This window comes from Xiphias gladius, chromosome 16, assembly GCF_016859285.1.
Source record: "Xiphias gladius isolate SHS-SW01 ecotype Sanya breed wild chromosome 16, ASM1685928v1, whole genome shotgun sequence".
NCBI lineage: Eukaryota > Metazoa > Chordata > Actinopteri > Istiophoriformes > Xiphiidae > Xiphias > Xiphias gladius.
In genome coordinates this window covers 25,335,394-25,359,635 of record NC_053415.1, presented here as the reverse complement: position 1 = coordinate 25,359,635, position 24,242 = coordinate 25,335,394, and the positions used below count along the sequence as shown (strand labels likewise).

At 39.7% G+C, this 24,242-nt stretch overlaps 6 protein-coding genes across 7 annotated transcripts; all 6 read right to left on the bottom strand.

The window, feature by feature from the left end:
• Positions 1-380: 380 nt before the first annotated feature.
• On the bottom strand, positions 381-1,225 carry LOC120801394 (gamma-crystallin M3-like). Its single transcript, XM_040148338.1, has 3 exons — positions 1,214-1,225; positions 754-996; positions 381-656 (listed from the first exon to the last, which is right to left on the bottom strand). Exons 1-3 carry the CDS (start codon positions 1,223-1,225, stop codon positions 381-383), a joined length of 531 nt encoding a protein of 176 aa, XP_040004272.1.
• Positions 1,226-3,275: 2,050 nt separating this feature from the next.
• On the bottom strand, positions 3,276-4,054 carry LOC120801457 (gamma-crystallin M3-like). Its single transcript, XM_040148506.1, has 3 exons — positions 4,016-4,054; positions 3,648-3,890; positions 3,276-3,551 (listed from the first exon to the last, which is right to left on the bottom strand). The coding sequence occupies exons 1-3, from the start codon at positions 4,049-4,051 to the stop codon at positions 3,276-3,278; spliced, it is 555 nt and encodes a 184-aa protein (XP_040004440.1). The 5' UTR covers positions 4,052-4,054.
• A 2,702-nt stretch (positions 4,055-6,756) lies between these two features.
• On the bottom strand, positions 6,757-7,532 carry LOC120801698 (gamma-crystallin M3-like). The gene is made up of 3 exons (XM_040148875.1): positions 7,488-7,532; positions 7,145-7,387; positions 6,757-7,035 (listed from the first exon to the last, which is right to left on the bottom strand). Exons 1-3 carry the CDS (start codon positions 7,518-7,520, stop codon positions 6,757-6,759), a joined length of 555 nt encoding a protein of 184 aa, XP_040004809.1. The 5' UTR covers positions 7,521-7,532.
• A 5,262-nt stretch (positions 7,533-12,794) lies between these two features.
• Positions 12,795-13,540, bottom strand: LOC120801437 (gamma-crystallin M3-like). Its single transcript, XM_040148453.1, has 3 exons — positions 13,480-13,540; positions 13,137-13,379; positions 12,795-13,067 (listed from the first exon to the last, which is right to left on the bottom strand). Exons 1-3 carry the CDS (start codon positions 13,492-13,494, stop codon positions 12,795-12,797), a joined length of 531 nt encoding a protein of 176 aa, XP_040004387.1. The 5' UTR covers positions 13,495-13,540.
• A 4,548-nt stretch (positions 13,541-18,088) lies between these two features.
• LOC120801367 (gamma-crystallin M3-like) lies at positions 18,089-18,908 on the bottom strand. The gene is made up of 3 exons (XM_040148264.1): positions 18,891-18,908; positions 18,446-18,688; positions 18,089-18,364 (listed from the first exon to the last, which is right to left on the bottom strand). Exons 1-3 carry the CDS (start codon positions 18,897-18,899, stop codon positions 18,089-18,091), a joined length of 528 nt encoding a protein of 175 aa, XP_040004198.1. The 5' UTR covers positions 18,900-18,908.
• A 3,374-nt stretch (positions 18,909-22,282) lies between these two features.
• Positions 22,283-23,069, bottom strand: LOC120801362 (gamma-crystallin M3-like). Of its 2 annotated transcripts, XM_040148257.1 has the most exons (3): positions 23,030-23,069; positions 22,650-22,892; positions 22,283-22,561 (listed from the first exon to the last, which is right to left on the bottom strand). In XM_040148257.1, the coding sequence occupies exons 1-3, from the start codon at positions 23,036-23,038 to the stop codon at positions 22,283-22,285; spliced, it is 531 nt and encodes a 176-aa protein (XP_040004191.1). In that variant the 5' UTR covers positions 23,039-23,069. The 2 variants fall into 2 exon arrangements, with proteins under 2 accessions (XP_040004191.1, XP_040004190.1); XM_040148256.1 differs by lacking the exon at positions 23,030-23,069 and having other exon boundaries at positions 22,650-22,907.
• Between the last annotated feature and the right edge of the window lie 1,173 nt (positions 23,070-24,242).

Below are 24,242 nucleotides of genomic sequence, written 5' to 3'. Positions count from 1 at the left end.
AAATTCACTTTAATCTTTAAAAAGAGGAATAAATAACTTTCCCTCCTTATGTCACCTGATAAACCAAATATATATTATGAATAATATTTGTGAAATTAAAATGAAATGAAAGCGTTGGGTTGATGATGAGCATTTGAGTTCTTCTTGGATACCTGGGTACTAATGTAGTAAAACCAATAAGCAACAACAATTTTCTTTTTGTCTTTTTTCATTGTGTATTCAAATTTTGCATTCAAACTATATAATATACAAACACAATTAAATCAAATTAATAAATGATTAAACACTGTATATGCCATGTTGAATATGAATTTTGTTTTTATTTCTGATGTTAGATTTTTTTTTAAAAAAAAGAAAAAAGAAAAGATGAATTGGTGAAGTTAACAGGAGTCATTGATGCGCCTGATGGAGCTGAATCTCATTCCCTCATATCCCAGGTCCTTGAAGCTCCTGTACTCTCCGGGCCTCAGGTACAGCATCCTGCCCCTGAGGTTGGGCTGCTCGTAGAGGAGCCAGTGGCCTTCAATCACGTGGCAGGACTGGCAGTCGGACATGTGGAAGCGTTCCTGGATGTTGTCGCAGTCGTCCGTCAGCTCAGACATCTGACCTCCGAAGTTCTCCATCTCGTAGAGCCTTATTCTATAGGACCCTTTGTGCTGTTACGAAACAATGGAAAGACAGACTGGTTAGGCATTTTGACGGAAGCTTACGGATACGTAGTGCTTTGTATTTCGCGATTTCCGAGTGTCATACCATGGGTATCATACGACAGGATCTAATGCAGTCACCGAAACCCATCATACGCTGGTAGTCAGAGTACTCCCCTCTTCTCAGGAAGTACTGCTGACCCATGTAGTTGGGAAGGTCGTAGACCATGAAGCAGCCGCTCTCCACCTTGCAGGAGTGACACCTGCTCAGGTGGGAGGACATGTCGGCACAGTCGCTGCTGGTCTCATAGGAGCGACCCTGGAAGTTCTTGTCCTCGTAGAAGATGATCTGGAAAAACAAGAGATGCATTATGATGGTTGGTTGCTGATCTCAATCCTAATGTAAATACTTAATACTGATGAATCTTAGTGTGGTAACAGTGCCGAACAGATGCATCCATTTAGAGTCTCTCTTTGAACAATACAACATTTAATTCAATGACTGGAACTGAATGTGTGTTAACATCAAAGTAACAATTACAGTAAAATAACTATAATAAACTTACCTTGCCGTGCATGGTGGCTGATACATTGAGTGATGCTATAGCAATACTATCCTGCATTTAAGCCTTTTTTATACCTAACGAGGCATCCAAACAATCGATGGCACTATTGTATGGAAGCCATGAGTCAGCATCATGCAATGCTAGTCCCTCTGTTTGTGAATGCTGATGGGAAAGGGTTATTATGCATCCTCCTACAGGCCCTATCATTCTAGATCAAATGGCCTCTGTGTCCGTCATTTAATTTTTTTGATTACCTTGGATATTATCAAGACGCTTCTTGGTATAGAAGTAACATTGCGGGAAAAAAAAGATTGAAAATACATGTCTGAATCATCTTCGATTCATAGTGCAAACCTTCTGTTTTCACAAATATTGTTGCTGGACCGACACTGCAAACTGTTTCGAAGGAAAAATGTCGCTGAAGTGACCGTGAACGTACATTGTCTCAACACAGGAGTGGGCATGAAATACCGGTGACGTTCATGGCGAACGCCTCCGTTTGTTTTACCACATATCATCTGTTTTTTCATATTTAGACTCATTTGCACACACACACACACACACAGCACACACAGTGATGTTATCAGCTGTTTGCCTAGTTATGACCGTTGACTTTGCTTTGCGCAATGCATCTTTGAATTTCCTTACAGTTTGTAATTTATTCAAATACGCTTTCTACATGACACTGTGGAATCGTTTGAGCTTAGTACGGGGCATAGTCATTTTCAGTGACGACAGTGCTACAGAGAAACCTGCCCGGTAGAAGGGAACCACGTGTCGAAATGTACTGATGTATGTTTATGCATCTTAGCTGGATAGTGATAATAATCTTTATAGCATGTAACCTGTTTCATTCTTGGCCAGGTCTGTCTTGAACATTGACTTTAAACACACGGGAGACTTTTACCTGATTAAATAAATGAAAATGAAAAAAAAAAAAAAGTGATTATTGAACAGTATTGCAGATTAGCTCAATCAAGAACGGTGCAGGGCTGGCAGCTACTCCTTCAGGTGAGGTCATGAATACCTACAAGACTTGGTGGCACACAAGTAAGAGTCTCACACATTTGACATGTTTATATTATGATATATGTATTGATATTATACGCGGAAGACAAATAGAGTTTACATGCATTTATTACAACAGCTTCATCACCTGTTACACATGATTGATAATTCATTGTGACAATTTGATGCCTCTGATTCAAATCAGATTAAACTGATCTGACATTGTAAATTGTGTAAACAAATAACTGGATTGGCCACAGTAGTAAATCATGTACTTGTGGTGTGTTATGATTTAAGACTTTTCCTGTTGCAGAATATACGTGTGCAGTTTTTTTAATCAAACATTTATTTCTCCACTCCTCAATGTTTTGTGATACTGTGTTTTTACAATGTGTCGTGTCTGGGATATTTTGTTTTCTTTTTCAGTGAAATGGTACAAGAAAATGATTTTTCTGCAATGTTGTGTACATGCTTGTTTGGACAGCCCTTTATACTTTGATCCTCATTCGTAACCCTCAGGTGAGTTTACGTGGAGCCTAATATTCCGATTACAATTGGTTTAAAAGCCCATTCAGCATAAATATGCCCTATAGAAACAACTCAATCAGAAACAACAGGCCCAAACCGACTGAAATTTCACTCCGTTGCAGAGGTCTTAGTTTAAACCTTTTCATAAACCAAAAAGAGAACCTGTACCACATAAACGACCGAGCATGATCACTTCCTCGTTGCGTTCTTTCTGCGCATGCCCTCCGTCTTCATGTACATGCACGGAGACACACAGTGGGGGCCGAAAGACTGAGACCCCTTTCCCGGTGGGACTGAGGTACTCATCAACTGGTCCAATTTAATGTGTAAATGTTTAATTTGTTAAATTTAAATTTGTTAAATTTAATGTGTGCTAATGTAAACACCAGACCGTATTAAATCACATCCCAGGTGTGTATGTATGTAATGTATTACATGAAATCGGATTTTGTTAAAATGAAAGGACAGAAAATAGGACACAAGCTCTTTTGTTTTAACTTTCAGTTTTATTTCAGAATGAAAATGTCTAGCACATGTCCACGATACGCTTCATGCTCATGAACCTGATGCTTCCCATGCCCAGGTCCCTGAAGCTCCTGTGCTCTCCGGGCCTCAGGTACAGCATCCTGCCTCTGAAGTGGGGCTGCTCGAACAGCAGCCAGTGGCCTTCAATCACCTGGGAGGACAGGCACTCGGACATGCGCAGGCGGTCCAGGATGTTGTCGCAGTCTTCCACCAGCTCAGACATCTGACCAGTCAGGTTCTCCTTCTCGTAGATCCTCAGCTTGAACTGGCCTCTATGCTGTTTTAAAGAAAAAACAGACAAAACAATTAATTTGAGGAAAGCACATTCAGTGTCCAGAGTTGAAGAAGTGTTATTATTGTGTTTTATACCTACCATGGGGATCATACGGCAAGACCTGATACCACTGCTCATTCCCATCATGCTCATGTAGTCGGCGTACTCGCCCCTCCGCATGAAAACCTGGTTTCCCACGAAGTTGGGACGGTCGTAGACCATGAAGCAGCCGCTCTCCACCCTGCAGGACTGGCACCTGGTCAGGAAGGAGGACATGTCGGCACAGTCGCTCATGCACTCATAGGAGCGGCCCTGGAAGTTCCTCTCCTCGAAAAAGATGATCTGGAAGAGCAAGGGTAGGCAAGTGTTTGGATTTGGAGTTGACAGCAAAAGCGTGTTCATCGTTTGATCTCTGAAATTCTGCATAAACATTTGCTATTTTTGTTTGAAATGATCCGGAAGCTTACCTTGCCCATGGTCATGTCAGTGGTGGTCATACTCATAGGTGAGCTACTGCTGTTGGTACTGCTACAGCTGAACTGCTGTCCTGCTCAGTTTAACCCTTGCTTTTATACCTGACCAAACCCTACAGGGTCAGTGGGCCCCCATTGTTTAAACCCCTGACCCAGCAACATGGTATAGAGCGCTGTACAGGCTTGTGTTACTTTGTCGTATAGTCACATGACTGAGCCCTCAAAGACTTTTTTAGAAATTTTTACCCTTTTGATCAGGTAAAACAAAGCCTTTTTTTTTTTTTGCACTTCTAAGCCTTTTATGCCTGTTTCAGTGTGTTACGTATGCTATGCCAGAGGCAGTTCAGTTAAAGTTACATAAAAAATCTGAATGAATCATTGTAAATAATAGTGATAATAGTTGCTTAATGTGGATTTTATCATGGATGGAAATAACTCAGAGTGGAAGCAGAGAAGAAAATAAAAAAAGAAAAATACAGCAAACATTATACAATTTAACTTGGTTATTCAGAGACTGAAACAATACACTAAGTGTTAAAGACTGACCTCAAATAATTAAATTATAGTTGGATGAATATACCCTGATGTATGTTTTAGTTTAGGAAAATCAGCTAACAATGTTTATTAAGCATTGTGTTTGCATTATTCTGATATTACTGGAGGTATTGCCTGTACACCTAGTGTTGGCCTTGTGCTGGTTGCTAGTGGGTCGATTATTTTTTTGTATTTTAATTTAGTGATGCTTTGTTCTTTATGACTTCTGGTGTTCTTTCCATTTGCTTGTGTTTTCTGTGTTTGCACAGTCTCTTTATGCCACATACACACACACACACACACACACACACATATATATATATATATATATATATATATATATATATATATATATATATATATATATATATATATATATATATATATATATATATATACATATATATATATATATATATATATATATATGTAAATATATATAGGTAAATTTGTACATATAAAATTGGTAATTTTTTTTCCAATTTGCTTTTGTTTGATTTATTCGCCTTTTTTTCCTCTAAATACCATATATGTGTTGACAAAGTGGTGAATCACTTTCTCTTTTTTTTTCATTGAGCTCCCTGCAACTGTAGTCAATCAGTGTTGTGAGAAACAAAGCAACTGCCAAGCATTGTCCTAGGAGCGTGTATTTCTGTGGATATTTAATCATGCAGGGTTGGAGCCGTCCCGTAAAATTCCTCGATGTGTGCATACATTCATTTTGTAATTAAATTGGAACAGTCCTGACAAACTGTCTTTTTAAAAATTACTCTTTGTCCACGTTGCTAGTAATTAGTTTTACAGCAAGAATTATACCCCAGGAGCCACTGTTAGGCATCTACATTACGACTGTTGCTTTCTCAAAAATTTGAGTCTGAACAAATTTAAACTGGCACATAATCCGTTCAATAGTCATTTGAATGCAATCAACGTATCAGATATCATATTGCGACGGCCATCAATTTTAATGATTCCAAATGAGGACTCTTGTTTTTGTTTTTTATTTGAATTGTTTATTTTATTATTGTATTTATTTTCTAAATCATTCATTTATTTGTCTTTATTACATCAGTTTATTGTGGGAAACAGCTCTAAATACGCTGATATCCACATGAGCCTCAACCGTCAGAGGCGCGAACCCAATGCTATGGAACATTCTCAGTGCCTCGTTGCAGTCAGGAGCCAAACAGTTCAACAGAGCGAGCCGATTGAAACTGCCGAATGTTTTAGGTTTCCACAGAATAATCTGCAGCTTGTGCTTGTGCCGGAAGACTGAACTTTCACCGTCGTAGCCGTATAATCTCACAACTGGCCAGCGAGACAAGGCATAGTGTGAGTAGTGTTTCTTGCCTAGAACTTTTGCTGTGTTGCGTTAACAGATCAGCTAGCAGTAGCCAGCTCATTGTAAGTGGCTACCGTTAACTACGTCAGGGGGTTGACCTCAGTGGCTCCTCTGAAATAATTTTTTTTTTTTTCGAAGTGCCTCCGTTGCTGTAGATGTTCACCTAAGTTTTGAAACCAAGCGCACTGACTGTGTTTCATGGGCCCGCGAGCGTGGAGACTTCCCAGCAAACACAAAGAGGAAAGGCTGAACTACCACAGCCATCATTTGAATAATAAAGAAACCTTCAGCAATGTTTTGCAGTGACTTTGGGAGTTGATGCTGAATGTGCGAAGTGTTCATGTGGGATCTGTGTTGTAATTCTTCGTTACTACAGCTCGTGTATCATCCTCGACAACCAAGTTGTCAGGTGAATGATTCATTTGTACAGTTTGACCATTTAGATGCCTCACGCTAAAACAGTGAAATATGTAATACACAATACTATGTTTCTGCCTCACTTTGAAAGATTAAAAGACCAATTTTGATTTCATTTTTCCACTTTTGACCATCCGTAGCCCGTAAGAGTATCAATCCGTCTTCTAAGATCAATGGTCGCCGAATTTCTCATCGAATTCAAAGTATTTTAGGATGAGAATTTGCTTGCTAGTAGCAGCTTGCTGTCAAAATAATAATAATAATAATAGTGATAAAAAAAATCAAATATGTTGAATTTCATGACCCATTATATATTACTGTATAGTACTGCATAATCTTTCACTGTGACAGTTGGGCAATAAGTTTGATAAAAGTCAAAGTAGTGCAGCAATTATGTTATTTATTGGCATTTGAATACATTCAGTGAACATTCAGTGAACATTTAGCAGCAGGAATCCGTGATGCGCTTCATGCTCATGAACCTGGTGGTGCTCACTCCCAGGTCCCTGAAGCTCCTGTGCTCTCCGGGCTTCAGGTAGAGCACCTTGCCTCTGTGGTTGGGCTGCTCGTACAGGAGCCAGTGGCCTTCAATCACCTGGGAGGACAGGCAGTCGGACATGCGGAAGCGCTCCATGATGTTGTCGCAGTCTTCCACCAGCTCCTGCATCTGGCCAGTTAAGTTCTCCTTCTCGTAGATCTTCATCCTGAACTGGCCTCTATGCTGCAAAAGCGACAAACAGGTAGAGAATTATCATCGATGTGGAGTCAGAAATTGTCAGAACCGTGTGATATTGGCGGTCAGTGCACCCTGTACACAATTTCATGCTCACCATGGGGATCATACGGCAAGACCTGATGCAGTCTCTCATTCCCATAATGCTCAGGGAGTCGGCGTACTCGCCCCTCCTCATGAAAACCTGGTTTCCCATGAAGTTGGGACGGTCATAGACCATGAAGCAGCCGCTCTCCACCCTGCAGGACTGGCACCTGCTCAGGACGGAGGTCATGTCGGAGCAGTCGCTCATGCACTCATAGGAGCGGCCCTGGAAGTTCCTCTCCTCGAAAAAGATGATCTGGAAACAGTGAATTGCAAGGGTGAGGAGAAATAAACAGTGGCCAGGTGAATTTACAAACAATAATTTCTGCTTAATACAAAGAGATTGTTAAAAGTACTTTGCCCCTGATGCTCATGGTGGTGTTGCTCATGTTGGCTGCAGATGAGTCGTTGCTTTTGCTCCTGTACTGCCTTCCTACCTGGTTTAACCCTTTCCTTTTATACCTGACCAAACGTAAAGAACCAGTGGGCCCCCCGGAGAACCCCTTACTCATCAACTTACTATTGAAGCCCACAAAATGCCGAGGTTATGCCCATTTTTTTCGGGCACTGGGTACCTCACACTTTTTAGAAAAGGCCTTTTCTCTCATTACAGAATGCATTTTCGCCAGTGCTTGTAATTTGTGAATGGACTGGCCCGTGTGACTGTTAAGAATTGTGTGTGTGACCTGTATGGGGCATAACCTTTCTACATTTGGTGATCTGAATGGTACTAGGTGTGTGTAATATGTCAAAAAAAAAAAAGCTTCAAACCTAGTGAGCTTGTGCTGTGACACACCAGATTCAGCTCTTTTTCTGTAGCGCTGCATTGATAGTGCGTTGATGATGATTGATGTCTCAGAGGTTCCTACTGGCAAAAAAATAATTTAATTCCCCCCTATTTACCTTTAATAAGCAGTATAGAAACTTTTGATAAGTTGTTTATAACGCGTGTCACACAGCAGCTTAGCCAGAAATATGAATTTAGGTGGGCTTGTGGGATATAATGTGGGCAAAAACCAAGTCAAAAGGTGATCTGTAGATCAACCACAACAATTTTTACTCTTATTTTAAGATCTCATTAAGACATTATTCGGAATATTTGCCTGCCATACAGTTTCATACATTTTAACTGTAGCAGGCTACTGCTTTTGTTTACTGTTGTAGAGCGACACGTAATAGTTCCAAGAAATAAGGTGGCAGAGGCCACTTGCGACGTTATGTCCTCATTTAATGCTGCAATGATTTCCCCAATAACACGACAGCACAACTGTTGCATAAAAGCACTGTTGAATCTGGAGTTGTGGCGACTGCAGCGGTGTACTTATTGAACATCTGCAGCACTTTTAGGCTAAGCTATTTGCACAATGTCACAAAAATGGCAAAAACAAACAAACTGACATGGCTGACGAAATCCAGTGTCCCATTTGGTGCTATATTATATCCTAGCATACTTCTCATACCATTTAGATGAGAAACATGTACTCCAATCCGTTGCTTTCATTACAAGTGACAGGAAGTCTCTCTGTTGATTAGTTTGTTTGTTTTTTTCCAATTTCCAATTTCCAATTTCAATAGTGTAAGAAATAATAAGAAATAATATTAAGATTTTTTATTTTTAATTTGCAGCTAACTCATATTTTTGTTATGATTATGCTGAGTGTGCCAGCTTTAGATTTAGATGGCACAGACACATCTGGGCACACCTGTGGCTACGCAGATGGTCTCATATATATTATTACAACTGTGTTTTACTGTATTGTAACTCATTATCTCTTTATACAGCAATATTCGCTTCTGGGTTCCCTCAGGAGGAGTTTTAATTGTTAAAAAATAATATAATTATAAAACGGAGATGCGTATAGTACAACAGTAAAAATCTGATTTCACTACAATAAAAAAATATATAAATGAACAAGCTGTAGATATTTACCATGTTTACTGCAAAAGAAACTTTTGAAAACAGTCATTTGAAAAAATATTCATCAATTTTATTTATGTGTAGTTGTTGGTACGTTTTGTTCTTTGTTTGGTCAAGTTATTGCATAAAACAATACAAGCCACTGAATTTAACAATGACCGACGAGAAATTTCCGGAGGATCTTTGTGCCCTGATCAAAATGTTTATGTTTCAGTTCGTGTCCCTATTGAGTATAATAAGCTTTATATTTAAGTTTGACATATGTTTAGGTTAATTTATGTTTTATAAACATCAAATAATCTAACTAAATATTAAGATAATGATGTTGAGCTTGTTTGTTTTGTAATGAGTGTTTTTCTTGTTTGTTGTATTGCTGTTGTGAGTTAAAGTTTGGTTGCTGCTTCTTTGCCTAAAAAGGAGCCAGTTGAGGTGGTTTGGGCATCTGATGAGGATTCATCCCAGGCACCTTCCTTTGGATGGTTTTTCTAGGCACGTCCAACTGGGCGGAGAACCTGGGTTACACCCAGAAGCCCAGGATCCCCCTCGAGGAGCTGGACAGTGTTGCTGGGGAGAGGGACGTCTCAGATACCCTGCTCAGCCTGCTGCACTTCGACCCGACCCCAGGTAGGGTGAAGAAAATGGATGGATGGATGAAAAATAAAATCTCACACAAACTGACAGTCTGCTACTGCGTATGCTCTGTGAGGGAAGAACACCAATGCCCCCCATCCTGCAAATCGAGAAAAAAAGAGTAAATTGAGACAACAAAATCAAGTGGATTATGAGCAGCTTGATATATCATAGTGCACACAGCATTTAAAAACATAATGCAGGTACTAAAAACACCACAGCAGCCAATAGGTGACACACAAATGCAAAAAAGATGGTGGTGGCTTTTGCTTTAAATGTGGGCGAAATAAATGAAGTCGTACAACAATTTAGAAAATTCTCGTCAATTTCGTTTGACACTGGTCCAATACCTCTTGACGCTGGTGCTCAAGTATGAAAAAACAAAGAAAAATGTAACATAATTACAGTTAGGTCCATAAGTATTTGGACAGTGATTTTCGTGATTTTACCTCTGTACACCACCACAATGGATTTGAAACCAAGCCATCAAGATGTGATTGAAGTGTAGAATCTCAGCTTTAATTCAAGGGGTTTAACAAAAATATCCCAATAACCGTTTAGGAATTACAGCCATTTTTATACATAGTCCCTCATTTAAATGGCTCAAAAGTAAGTGGACAAACCAACATAATTATAAATGTCAGAATTATTTTTAATACTTGGATGAAAATCTTTGCATTCAACGACTGCCTGAAGTCTGGAACCCATGGATGTCACCAAGTGCTGAGTTTCCTCCCTTGAGGTACTTTTCCTACTTCAGTTGCTGTGTCAGTGAAAACCAGGCTCAACTGGGTTGAGATGAGGTGACTCACTTGGCCATTGAAGAATATTCCATTTCTTTGCCTTGAGAAGTTCTTGGGTTACTTTCGTAGTATGTTTTGGATGCATTTTTGCAGCATTTGGCTGAATCTGAGCAGATAGTATAGCCCTATACACTTCAGAATTCATCCTGCTACTTCTGTCAGTAGGCACATCATCAATAAACAGTAACAAGTTTCATTGGCAGCCATGCATGTCCATGCCATAACACTGCCCCCACCATGTTTGACAGATGATGTGGTGGCTTTGGATAAAGAGCTGTACCTTTCCCTCTCCAGACTCTTCTCTTCCATCATTCTGGTACAAGTTATTCTTGGTTTCATATGTCCAGAGAATCTGGTTCCAGAACTGGAAAGGCTTTTCTTAGAGGTTTTCTGGCAAAGTCTAATCTGGTGTTTCTGTTCTTGAGTGTTACCAGTGGTCTGCACCTTGTGGTAAAACCCTCTGTATTTACAGTCATGAAGGCGTCTCTTGTTTGTAGACTTTGACAATGATCTGCATACCTCCTCAAGAGTGTTCTTGAAGAAGTTGTGAAGGGGTTTTTCTTCACTAAGGAAAGAATTCTGCGATCATCCACCCTAGTTGTCTTTCGTGATCCTCCAAGCCTTTTGCTGTTGCTGACCACCAGTAAATTCCTTCTTTTTAAGAATGTACCAGATTATTGATTCAGCCACTCCCAAAGTTTCTACTATCAGCCTGATAGGTTTGTTTTGTTTTTTCAGCCTAATGACGGCTTCCTTCATTTGCATCGACACCTCTTTGGACCGCATACTGAGTGTTCCCATGAACAGCTACAAAATGAAAAGTCAACACTTGAAATCAACTACAGACCTTTCATCTGCTTAATTTGTCATGAAATAACGAGGGAACAGGCCACACCTGGACATGAAAGTGATCAATTGTCGATTGGCCAATTACTTTTGAGCCTCTGAAAATGAGGGACTATTTATAAAAAGGGCTGTAATTCCTAAACGGTTAATGGGATATTTTTTATTAAACCCCTTGAATTAAAGCTGTAAGTCTACACTCCAATCACATCTTGGTGGCTTGGTGTCAGATCCATTGTGGTTTACAGAGGCAAAATTATGAAAACTGTGTTACTGTTCAAATACTTATGGACCTAACTGTGTGTAAAGTTTTCCCTGAAGGTGGTGCCAGAGGAAAGGCCATGGGTGCCTCTTCAAATAAAATGATTTATGTCCTTTGGAGCATGAACATGTTCAGCAAACTTCCCAGCAGTTGCACTATTTCTTTATATATTATTGAATGCAAATTTGGAAAAGGTTTATCCTCTGGGGTTGCATGAATGTGCCCAGTAAACTTGTCAGCCAATTGGATTTTAATATTTTGTTTGAACTGATGGTGGTGTCGGAGAAAAGGTCAGCAAAGGTCAGGTTTACAAAAGCTTTTGGATTCAGATTCTGAACAATGTAAATAAAGTGTTGGTGAGGTGCAAATTGGAACTGACAATGGCATTGGAGTAAAGGTCAAGAGGTTGGGGATCACGAATGTTCCTGCTAAATCTGGTCGGTAGTTGCTGGCTAAAGCAGTGCTATCTCACCAAAAACAGTAAGATCTTCAACAGCATTATTCTGTGTGTTCTATGATGATATTACAGGCCAGTGTTTTATATTGATGGATCTGATATTACTTAGGTTTCTGCACAAATGACAACCCTTTTTTTCTTTCTGTTCATTTTTAGCGTAAAATCGGTCCCAATTAACTGATATCTGAGCAGTAAAAAGAATAAGAAAAAAAGTAAAACAATAGTTTTGGCAATCTGTTATGGTGTAACACTGCCATTTCCTATTAAAAGACTTGTATTTTCATCAACATTATTTTTGATGCCAACTCATTTAAAGAGTAAAACAGTGATACTTTATATAAATTATGCAAAAATCAAAAGTGCGGTGACAAAAAAGTGCCAAAAGGATGGTTACTGCTATTATTAATCTTTAAGTGAGATGATATTTGTAGTTCTTGGAGCTTTCCTTACCAACAATTTGCAGCATCTGTTTGGTGAGATTCTGTGTATCTACCGCATGCAGCAGGCACTGTATCACAAGTCTTTTCTGTATTGTTTCACATATTTAAAGGACTTTTTCCGACGCAAAAATATATACAAAAAATGTAAAGTATGTAGGTGGTGTGCACTAAAAATCACTTGTCACAGTAGAAAGCAATGGCTGCCCAGTTATTTACTAAAATGATATGAAATGATGGAACAGGTAAAAATATTTTTTTTTTCAAAGTTTTATTATTTTGGCTTATTTTGACATATTCTGCAAAACAGTGTTTAAAGGTCCACGATACGCTTCATGCTCATGAACCTTGTGCTGCTCATTCCCAGGTCCCTGAAGCTCCTGTACTCTCCGGGCCTCAGGTACAGCATCTTGCCTCTGAAGTTGGGCTGCTCGTACAAGAGCCAGTGGCCTTCAATCACCTGGCAGGACAGGCACTCGGACATACTGAAGCGCTCCGTGATGTTTTCGCAGTCTTCCACCAGCTCAGACATCTGACCAGTGAGGTTCTCCTTCTCGTAGATCCTTATCTTGAACTGGCCTCTATGCTGTAGAGAAAACATTTAGCTTCTTTCAAGAGTGAAAGATGTGTTTTAATCGCATTTTTTCATGCTCACCATGGGGATCATACGGCAAGACCTGATGCAGTCTCTCATTCCCATAATGCTCAGGGAGTCGGCGTACTCGCCCCTCCTCATGATATACTGGTTTCCCATGAAGTTGGGACGGTCGTAGACCATGAAGCAGCCGCTCTCCACCCTGCAGGACTGGCACCTGCTCAGGACGGAGGTCATGTCGGAGCAGTCGCTCACGCACTCATAGGAGCGGCCCTGGAAGTTCCTCTCCTCGTAAAAGATGATCTGGAAAAGTCCAAATATAAGGAATAGGAATTTAAGCAAAAAATGAATATCAATCTAATTACGAATAAACAAAAATAGTCGGTGAGGTGAGTGTGCTTACCCTGCCCATGGTCATGGTAGTAGCAGTAGTTGTTTTCGTTCTTCAAATAACTGTTTTGCTGTTACACTGATTGCCAGCCTGTTTTAACCGTTACTTTTATACCTGACAAAACCCAAAGAATCTGTGGCTCCCATTGTGTAAAGCCCTGAGCCAGCAACATGGTATAGAGGCCTATAGAGTGGTGAGGGGCATTTGTCACATTTCCATGTGACTGGATCCCCTAGAAGACTTTAGAATGGATTTTTCCATAGGGAAGTAAATACAATGAGTAAGTACAATTTGAAGTCACAATACAGAATAACAACTGCCTGTTTTACACAGTTCAAAACACACTGTATGGCTCTCTGATTGATAATATGTAGACATGACTATCCTCTTGTGTGAACACAATAGCCTGATATGCCAGTATATATTGCACATCTGTACGTACAAAACCTGTTTATCCAGCTGTTTGTAGAGCCGTGTAATCTATATGGTAAACACAAAGAAACAAGTGGCAAGTGTAAACCCAATTTACAGCTATTTGACCAGAAAAGTGAAGTGGGTGTTTAATTTTCTGGACTTCTCACAGGCCTTATAATTCTATGGTAAACTCTCGCTTTTTTTTTTTTTTTCCCTTAAATAAATGATTTTTGACTACACCTGTAACTGGCTTTAGTGTTACAGCTGATACAGTGTATAATTAACGAAGCCCCTCTATCTGCATAACTCAATGACGACGCAGAGCAATACCTCGTAGCAGTAACATTTTAATTTAACTCCTCATATTTACCATTTATAAGCACTATACAAACAACGTCGTGTTAATAAATGTTTTATAAAACACTATAATTTACCTTTAAGCAGATAAAAGGACATTTTAGTGGTTATTAATCTACAGAATTTATCGACAATTATAACTTATCCAACGAAGACATACTTTATATCACTCTGACTGCGTTTTACTATACCATCATTCCTAATCCGTTTTGTATAGCAGCCTCCGCTTATGGGTACCCACAGGAGGAGTCAGTTGTTGATAAATACATTAATAAACACTAATATCTGCTTCCAACTACATCATAGTGTGGTATAAACCATTTATTAATTTATTCTTCTGTCATACTGTATCCATTTCAAGGCCATCTATCCAAGTTACTTTATGATATTTTGGGGAGGTGGCACAATCTCGGGGCGAAAGTGTATAACTAAATAAATATTGGAGATTTACTCAATTTTTAAGGAAGTGGATATGCATTAGAGCTACAGGAATAATTTGTGTTGTAATGTTAACTGTATTAAAAGTAAACTTTTATTGAAGTTTGAAGAAAAGTTTGAAATATCTCGTCAAAGCCGAAATTAAGGACATATGTGCATATCAAACAAAAGTTTGGATCATATGTTACAGCCTCAACGATGAGCTGAAACAAGCTACGAAAGACTATAGTCCATATGTGATACTGTTACACAGTGTGGAAAAAGATAATTTTTCACCTTCAAGCTAATTAAAGGGAAAGTTGCTTTCTGGTAAGTATTCGAAAATATGTGTTTGGCTTCGAGTAGATCAGATTTTGTTTGAACATCAGAGTTAATTTATGGCTTTATGAACAAAGAGCATAATGGGTCCTTAAAGTAGTCTGGCTGCATTTTCTGTGCCACGCAGAGAGATTTTCAAAAACCATGGTGCAACAGGTGATTTACAGGGGACGAAGGGAGCCTCGGTGTGCATTTGATAGCTATTAACATTGTGTCACACTAAGTCAGTACAGTAATGATGCTAAAAAGTCAGGCCAAGGTTGACAGTATTCAGGTGAAAAATTAGTATCCTCAGCAGCTAATAATTAACGTGGAAGACATAGAAATGAAGGAGTTGATCGGACTAATACAGTTGTCTCATGTGTGTAATAAACTGCCTCTTCTTTCTACCATGTCCTTGTTTGAATGCTCATTACAGCATTACAACATTTTCGATGAAGCCACACAGGGGTCAGATATTAGCTTGATTGTAAGTATTTTTCAAACGATATGTTTTAGCTTTACAAGAGAAAATACTGTGAGAATCCCCGAATCCGATATGAAGCAGGTAAGACGCTAAAGTGACAGGAGCATCCAGTCGTAATTGCCACTCCTGTTTATGACTTTCATAACATATACCGGTAACCCCACTAAATAATGTAGTCAGTTGTTTTGCTACATCTAGTTTGCCCTAATACGTTGATTACGGTAGGCTGTAAGCTAGTTAGCCAGATCTTCTCCCGATTCAGCAGCTTACACAGCAGTGTAATCATGCGGTGCATTCCTCTCTTGTGATTTTGGTTTTGGAAAAGCAAAAAAACAACCAAAAAAAGACACAAAGTTCATCCAAAATCCTTTGATACCAGAGGTGTGGTGGTGCGTACACGCAGGTATATGGCAGTTACCCAGTCGTGTCGCTAATCATGCTACGTTAGCCTGCCAGTTGCAGCAGTTCACCACTACCCCTGCAGTAGCCACTATGTCGCCAAGCTCCCAGCCGTCGCCTACTCCGCATGGACGAGGTAGATGGAGCGAACGGCACTTTGTGGTGTGACTGCTGCAGAACACATTTGGGAACGTTGTAGGTTTTGTGTAGCGCTTCAGGGTGTGTGAACTCCGTGGTTTGTGAATCAAAATACACTGTCATTGCCACGTAGACCCAATACGTAGACTGAATAGTTGGTTGGCAAGCTAGAGTACAGCAGCTTTACAGTGGTGTATTTTTCCTCAAAGAATATAACTGCTTTGCCTCAATCACTTCCACTCTCTTTCATTCTAATCCTCAGTCTCTTTTATACTGTGTATTATAGTTGAAAATGTCAAAATGTCCAAGAGCCTAGGCTAATATCTACCTGTCCACGTGATGGATGTGAGGAATTTTGCTGGATAGTCATACTGTAAGCAGTTCCCATGAATGAAAGCTTAACATTTATGAGCCCCGGTTGTGTGATGATTGTTGCCCAGCACATCAAGGGGAAAACTAAACCAAAGACAACACATTTAATAGACTGACTTGATGTTAGAAGAATGAACCTGACACCTTAAAATTTGCATATTAGTAGTATTTTGTGGTTGAAAATTTTCTTTATTTGTGCATAAGAAATGATAATTTAATGACAATTTTATTACAGCCCTGTCAAGGCAGATTAGGAGGCACATTTAAAACCTTTACCTCTGTGTATTCACTTTGTGCCGCTGTGGCCTTAAATGCTAATGTGACAGCTTTTAGTGACAAGACTTCAGCCGCACTGGAAGCACTAGGGCCGGGTCTGTGGGCTTGGACGCTTAATAACTATCGTCATTTTGCACCATCGCTTACAGCTGTAGAGTCGCACAACAGTCATTTTTGCATCTATAGAAAGCAGCATATTATATTGTGGGAGTGTTAGTAGAAACAATTCCTTGTTTTGTTACGTTGGGGAATTTTTGAGGGCGCCATATAGTGGATGCATTGTCACAGCCATAAAATGACATACAGTAAATGTGGTGCATTATGTCATAATAGGGTGTGATCTTGGACGCAGCCCGGGTCTGACAGCCAGATTGCTGGTAAACCTATTATAGAAAAGTGGCCTTAGTCGCTTACTTAAAAAAACGGAAAAGGACAGAAAATTTACGGCACTTTTATCCAGTCAAGTGCATGTCTGAAATGAGATTACTTCTGCCAGGTCCTCACGCTTTATTTTGGTTTGTTACTAACAGGCAGATGACAGAAGCTGATGGGTGTTCACACACACACACACACACACACACACACACACACACACACACACACACACACACACACACACACACACACACACACACACACACACACAGTTACATACAATTTTTACATTAAAAAAAAACAAAAAAATCAAAGACATTTTCTCACAGTGTAATTATTGAAACAACAGCAAGGCCCTAGCAACCACTTATAAACATGATAGCGACCACATATCAACCATCTGCGTGATATAATCCTTACAACTGCTCTCACTTTAAACGTCGACTTCTTCGATTCATCAGACCGTTCACATTCGCTTCAGCTCTTTCAAGCGCTTACTTTACATTTTAATTAAAAGTTTGACCAAAGAGAGCTCCTATATGAGAGCTCGTGGAATCACTGAAGCTGAAATCATCCAGAGAAGGGAATGAAGGCTTGTACCAAATTTCATGGCGATCCATCCGATAGTTGTTGATATTTTCTGTGTGGACCAAAGTGGTGGACCAACTGACCGACAGACAGACTATTTGATGCACAATGTATTTGAAATTTTGTACGTAGTCATATGTTACCTGAAATGATGTAGGTGTATATGCAGTGTATTATGATTTATGTCTTTCTGTCGGCTTTGTACATGTATTACCAGAAGATATCTTTGCTGTATTTTTGAAGTCTGATATAAAGCATTGTTTTGTAGTCCCATGTGGGATGGGCCAAATGTTTGGCATGATGCAAAAATAAAACTGAACTAACTACGACTATGGTGGACATTAAGGTACAATGCTTACTGTAAAATCTGTAATTGGTAAAAAAAAAACTGCTTTTCTAGAAAGATTACACTAATTAAATTAAATACCATAACACCAGAATTTAGAAAGTTATATCATTTATTGCTGTTAAAATATACAATTAGCAGATGTCCATGATGCGCTTCATGCTCATGAACCTGATGCTTCCCATTCCCTGGTCCCTGAAGCTCCTGTGCTCTCCGGGCATCACGTAAAGCACCCTGCCTCTTTGGTTGGGCTGCTCGTACAGGAGCCAGTGGCCGTCAATCACCTGGCAGGACAGGCACTCGGACATGCGCAGGCGGTCCAGGATGTTGTCGCAGTCGTCCGTCAGCTCAACCATCTGACCAGTGAGGTTCTCCTTCTCGTAGATCCTCATCCTGAACTGGCCTCTATGCTGTAAAACAAGGCAAAATAATTAATTTGAGGAAAAAAGTTGTTGAGTTGAATAAGTTCTATTATTGTGTTTTATACCTACCATGGGGATCATACGGCAAGACCTGATACCACTGCTCATTCCCATAATGCTCAGGGAGTCGGCGTACTCGCCCCTCCTCATGAAATGCTGGTTTCCCATGAAGTTGGGGCGGTCGTAGACCATGAAGCAGCCGCTCTCCACCCTGCAGGACTGGCACCTGCTCAGGAAGGAGGACAGCTCAGGGCAGTCGGTAATGCACTCATAGGAGCGGCCCTGGAAGTTCCTCTCCTCGTAAAAGATGATCTGGAAACAGTGAATTGTAAAGGTGAGGAGAAATAAAAAGTGGCCAGGTGAATTTACAAACAATAATTTCTGCTTATTACAGAAAAGATTGTTAAAAGTACTTTGCCCCTGTGTTAAAGGGTTTTAATGTCACAATTACAATATCCCATTAAATAACTGTAGGCAAATAAATGTTGATTTAAAAATTTAAACTGTTTCCTACCTTGCCCATGTTGATTGCGGTGGTTTCCCAGATCTCTCAGAGAACAGCTTGTGAACTGATGCTCTGCCTGTCTGAACAAGTGACATTTATACCTGGCCAGAGACAAAGACTGGGTGCCCCCCTATTGTTCAAACCCCTGAGCCAGCAACCTACTATAGAAGCCTATAGAGTTTTGAGTTGCTTACCCATATACCAATAGGGTCACAACCCCTGAACAGAATTTTCCTCTACGAATAATAGAGCTCTTTTTTTTTTTTTTTTTTTTTTTTCAAAAACTTGTTTAGGAGTTTATTTTGTTATATAGGAGAATTGTATGTACTGTATAAAAACTATTGCTAGAAGCTGCACACTGCAACTATTGATTCCATTAGTCAGCCGGTCAAAAGCTACAGTTATTTCAATTGTAGTTTTTTGATTCCCCTAAAACAATAGGAGCCAATGAGATAACATTTTGCCAAAGCTAATATATTCAGTGGACAAAGGGGTTTTCAAACAAACTCACAATAGGAATCACTTGTGGGAGAGAAATTCATTTTAATGTCATCTGAAAATGCTTATGGCAACAGTCACTCCTGAGAGCTGGTAACATCAGCTATCAACTGAAACCACACACTGCCTTTGAGTTGATGTTAGTGAGGGAAATTAGTCAGGAAAAAAAAAGAAAAAAGACGGATAGTCGTGATTATGGATACATGCTTAGGATGAGTGTAGATATAGGATTTATTTAAGGGTTTTGCAGTGGAAATCAGTAGCTCCACCTTCAGTTATATGGCCTTGAAATTCATCTGAAATACCATATGTTCTTAAAATATCTTGCCAGCTTGACATTTAGAGAATCTAGAGCATACTATGAACTAGTCTGTCAGAAATTTTATAGAATTCAAAATGGAAAAATTGATTTTTTTAAAAGAAATTATATTGTGTTTGTCACAATGACATTTCTGGGGCAACCACTGTTGAATTGAACATGTAAGCCAGTTTAGGCAGACACCTCAGATTGTGCTGCTACACTCACATGACACTCTTCATTCTGTCTGCATATCCAATGCACCCTTTGCATTAAAGCGGTCTTTTAAAGATGAAATCCATAAACTGGAATTATGTTTTTCTGGGCTGAACGTAGACAAGCGTGCACTGGGGTTGCTTGAATTCGTTGGCGCGGCTGTTTCTTTTGTTTATTCATGTTTATTTGTATAAGGACAAGCTTATAGCATGAACTAACTCAACATACCACAACATTTATAGCTTCTTTTAGTTCGCAATGCCAGTCTGTAACACATTTCCGTTTTGTTTCCTTCTCTGTTTTGAACCTGCCTCCCGACAGGATTAGAACAAATCATTCAACTCGCTTGAAGGGCGCGTTCCTCACAACACGCTGCTGAGAATTGGGAGGTACGCCTAGGGTTACCCACAACAACCTTATGTTTGCAGTTTGCAGAGATGTTTATATTAATCTTCTGAGAATTCCAGCTTTCGTTTTTTTAGTTTTAGTTTACCTACTTTTGTAGGTAACGTCCCCGTTACCTTTGGTCATTGACGTAATGTTGAAACTAAACTTGAGTTATTCATATGGCCTCGTGACAGGTGACACTTTCCTTACCCTGCCACATAATGTGCGAAATGCATGCACCGGCACAAGTCCTGCGTGCAGAGGGATTTGATTACATGACTGTCACTTCTGTTTGGTGTTGACATGAGACGTTACACATTCGCACATGGACCTGTGACTCACACCGGCATCGTTCAAACGCATTATTAACACACACACACACACACACACACACACACACACACACACACACACACACACACACACACACACACGCACAGATACAGTAGCTAATGAGTTTTCTTGAAAAGGAATAACTGATATACTGTAGATAGGGTCATTGTTCGGAGCAGCGAGCTGCAAATTTCCCCATCAGTTAGTACATTACCTGTCAAAAAGAGGCAGCCTAATCTTTGAATCCATTTTCTTCCTGTTTTTCTAAAATCATTATTCACTCATATCTGTGACCAATTTCTGTCTCATTACTTTATGGCTTCTTTGCTGCGTTTACTTTATTTGAATCATCCTTTGCAAAGGTGAACATTCACGCTTCCTAAGTTGTGGTGTTCATTTCATGGCGTGGAACTAAAAATGTGTCCCCTCCTGTATGACGAGCTCTCATTTTCACTGCATCATCACTGCTGCTGCTCTCATTAAAAATAAAAATAAAAACTTAATGATAATGCCACCTCCACCCTGGCATCCACCAGTAGACTCCACCTGACTCCAGTTCCCCTGAAATGTTGGAAATGGTTCATTGTCCCTCCTCAGAGTCTCATAATGGCACAAGTCAAAGCATCTACAATCACCGATTCTCATTTCAAGGACACAAAAACTACACGGATTAAAATTGAACACGGTGAAACTCCGCAGCTTTGACTTTAGTTGCTGGTGGTGTCTGAAAAATATGACGTCTGCTGTAGCAGTAAGGCATCTGTGTGGTGTTGGCTGCCTGTTGGATAAATGTTAAAATAATACTCCAGTAATTTAGAACTGCGCTTAAATAAAATTGTGGTCAACCGCCAAAAACACCGTATCCTGCTTTTCATATAATGCAATTCCATAGCATCTTTACAGGAGGCCCCCATTGCCTGGTCGACCCCTGACGAAGCTCCTCCGGACCCAAAGAATCATTATACAGCTGTTTTTACAAGCTGAGTATTACTGGCCATACCTAGTGAAGTGAGAATGCATAATGAACTTTGTATATCATCCAGCTTCTGTAGAATGTATTCAAACTAATCAGAAGTTGTATTTTAGGAGTGATGGGGACCAAATGTAAAGCAGGTAATATGTTGGCAGAAATGACTTTACATGATTTCTACAGAACCATGCATGGATGTGACCCGGTTAATTTGACCCAGACACTTGTATGATTGTAATAAAACCAAACAAATACCATGATTTCTGAATTTCATAGTTATTGATTTACCTTCTAGTACTGATTAACCCCTTTGCCATACATTTTCTGGGTAAAGATGTACACCTAAGTTTGAACTGTGTGCAACAGAAAACTATTATCTAAATGGTTATGTGTGTGGGAGTCTGACGTAAAAACAATATATGTGAATTAAATACCATTAAATTGCAAACACACAATAAGAAACAAATCACCCTTGAAACAAATTTTCCGAGTTATAATCTTTATTTGTATTATTATGCAGTTCTTATATGCATGAAAGACTACAACATAAAGAGATGTGCCTCGTGATCATTTCCTGACGCCCATCTCATCCCCCACTGTGATCTCTTCCTGCATTGTCAAGGCCTCAAAACAACCAGTGAAACAAAAAGTCAGTATAGAGGAGTGGGTTACTTTATTTGGGGAAATTTGGTTAAAAATTTAGTAGCAGGAATCCACGATACGCTTCATGCTCATGAACCTGGTGGTGCTCACTCCCAGGTCCCTGAAGCTCCTCTGCTCTCCGGGCTTCAGGTAGAGCACCTTGCCTCTGAAGTTGGGCTGCTCGTACAGGAGCCAGTGGCCTTCAATCACCTGGGAGGACAGGCACTCAGACATGCGGAGGCGTTCCAAGATGTTCTCGCAGTCTTCCGTCAGCTCAACCATCTGACCAGTGAGGTTCTCCTTCTCGTAGATCCTCATCCTGAACTGGCCTCTGTGCTGTAGAGAGAACATCAGAAAACGAGAAGATGAGACAACCATTCAAAGCAAAATGAATAAAATACTATCTAGAGAATGAAAATCCTACCGTGGGGATCGTACGGCAAGACCTGATGCAGTCGGACAGTCCCACCAGGTTCAGGTTGTCAGCGTACTCGCCCCTCCTCATGAAATGCTGGTTGCCCATGTAGTTGGGACGGTCGTAGACCATGAAGCAGCCGCTCTCCACCCTGCAGGACTGGCACTTGCTCAGGTAGGAGGTCAGCTCAGGGCAGTCGGTGCTGGTCTCAAAAGAGCGGCCCTGGAAGTTCCTGTCCTCGTAAAAGATGATCTGAAAACACAACATTGCTTCATCAGTACCACTTTCAGAAGCCTGTCCAGTGATAATTAATTAAGAATTAATTTTCAAATTGAGGTTGACTTTTTTAATTTTTTTTTTTTCTTGGATGGACCATTCCCAGTACCTACCCTGCCCATGGTGACGGTTTTTTGGTTGTTCCTCAGGACTGAGTTGTGGTTGCTGTGTGTCCCTGATGGTGGTAACCGCCACTTTTATACTTGCTCAATGAGACAAAAGTATGTATGGCTTCCATTGTGCAAATCCCTGACCCAGCAACTTGCCATAGAAGCACACTGAGCAGTCAGGGTGCTAAAGGGTTATTATCTAGCACTATACCCTTCTGCTGGAAATGCACGCACGGTATACATGCAGTATTGTTGTCTGACATAAAGAGAAGCTTCCAACCGTGATGACAGCCATCTCTGTCTTCCATGGCGTAGGGGATAATTCACTTACTGAAAGATAAAAAATATTCTCTCAGAATGTCCGATATTAGATAATAAGGGCACATTGAATGTTTATTATGTGGTCATGTTTTAACTTCAAGGAACTCAGTAGGTACAAATGAAGAAATTCCAAGAGAGCTGGACTGAGAATGGACATATTGATTTATATAAATCTTACACAATTTATTTAGATTTTAAACATATATATCTTTTTGCACCATATACCATGGGGATAACCCCAACAACCAGTTGCCTTCTCCTTTTAGAATAAGCAAGTAAACATGTCAGTGGTTAAATGTATGACAATCACACCAAACTTTGAGTGTAAGACCACGTGTTTACATATTTCATACACATAGTCAAGTCAGATTTATTTATATAGCTCAATATTACGAATCATAGATTTGCTTTGCAAGGGGCTTTATAATCTAAACAGCATTTCACACCTTCTATCCTTAGACCTTTATTTTTGGATCAGGAAAAACCAAAAGCTTGTAATGGGAAAAAAAAAAATGCAATACTGTGTTAAAAATGGGCAAGATTATGTTTTACGGATATCAATCCGTAAAACATAATCTTACGTCATAATCTGACATATACTTGTTTTCTTTGGCCTTAAGTAGGGTTGTGGTTGGGTTTAATTTGAACCCGGTAACAAATATGTTTACTAATTTCCAAGGCCAGTGTAATCAGAGCTATTTTAATTCAAAATCAAAGTCAGATAACTGAAACTATAATTATCTTGTTTCTCTATAATTAATATTAGCTAATTATCTAAATTTATACAACTTTTTTTGTATATTATTCTTTGCTAATAAAAAAGAGAAGGGAGATAGAAGATTTGTCACACTGCTCTTAACAAATCCTGGTATTTTACCAGTTTGGAACCAGCGAT

What these genes read in the sequence shown, in the direction of transcription:
- LOC120801394 (XM_040148338.1), bottom strand. An exon ending in CCTGTCGTATGATACCCATG is followed by an intron (nt 657 to 753) that starts GTATGACACTCG and finishes GTTTCGTAACAG; the next exon opens with CACAAAGGGTCCTATAGAAT.
- LOC120801457 (XM_040148506.1), bottom strand. Translation starts at nt 4,051, where the DNA reads ATGAGTATGACCACCACTGACATGACCATGGGCAAG. An exon ending in CTGACATGACCATGGGCAAG is followed by an intron (nt 3,891 to 4,015) that starts GTAAGCTTCCGG and finishes TTGCTCTTCCAG; the next exon opens with ATCATCTTTTTCGAGGAGAG. An exon ending in CTTGCCGTATGATCCCCATG is followed by an intron (nt 3,552 to 3,647) that starts GTAGGTATAAAA and finishes TCTTTAAAACAG; the next exon opens with CATAGAGGCCAGTTCAAGCT.
- LOC120801698 (XM_040148875.1), bottom strand. Translation starts at nt 7,520, where the DNA reads ATGAGCAACACCACCATGAGCATCAGGGGCAAA. An exon ending in CCATGAGCATCAGGGGCAAA is followed by an intron (nt 7,388 to 7,487) that starts GTACTTTTAACA and finishes CACTGTTTCCAG; the next exon opens with ATCATCTTTTTCGAGGAGAG. An exon ending in CTTGCCGTATGATCCCCATG is followed by an intron (nt 7,036 to 7,144) that starts GTGAGCATGAAA and finishes TCGCTTTTGCAG; the next exon opens with CATAGAGGCCAGTTCAGGAT.
- LOC120801437 (XM_040148453.1), bottom strand. An exon ending in CTTGCCGTATGATCCCCATG is followed by an intron (nt 13,068 to 13,136) that starts GTGAGCATGAAA and finishes TTTTCTCTACAG; the next exon opens with CATAGAGGCCAGTTCAAGAT.
- LOC120801367 (XM_040148264.1), bottom strand. An exon ending in CTTGCCGTATGATCCCCATG is followed by an intron (nt 18,365 to 18,445) that starts GTAGGTATAAAA and finishes CTTGTTTTACAG; the next exon opens with CATAGAGGCCAGTTCAGGAT.
- LOC120801362 (XM_040148256.1), bottom strand. Translation starts at nt 22,907, where the DNA reads ATGTTGTGTTTTCAGATCATCTTTTACGAGGACAGGAACTTCCAGGGC. An exon ending in CTTGCCGTACGATCCCCACG is followed by an intron (nt 22,562 to 22,649) that starts GTAGGATTTTCA and finishes TTCTCTCTACAG; the next exon opens with CACAGAGGCCAGTTCAGGAT.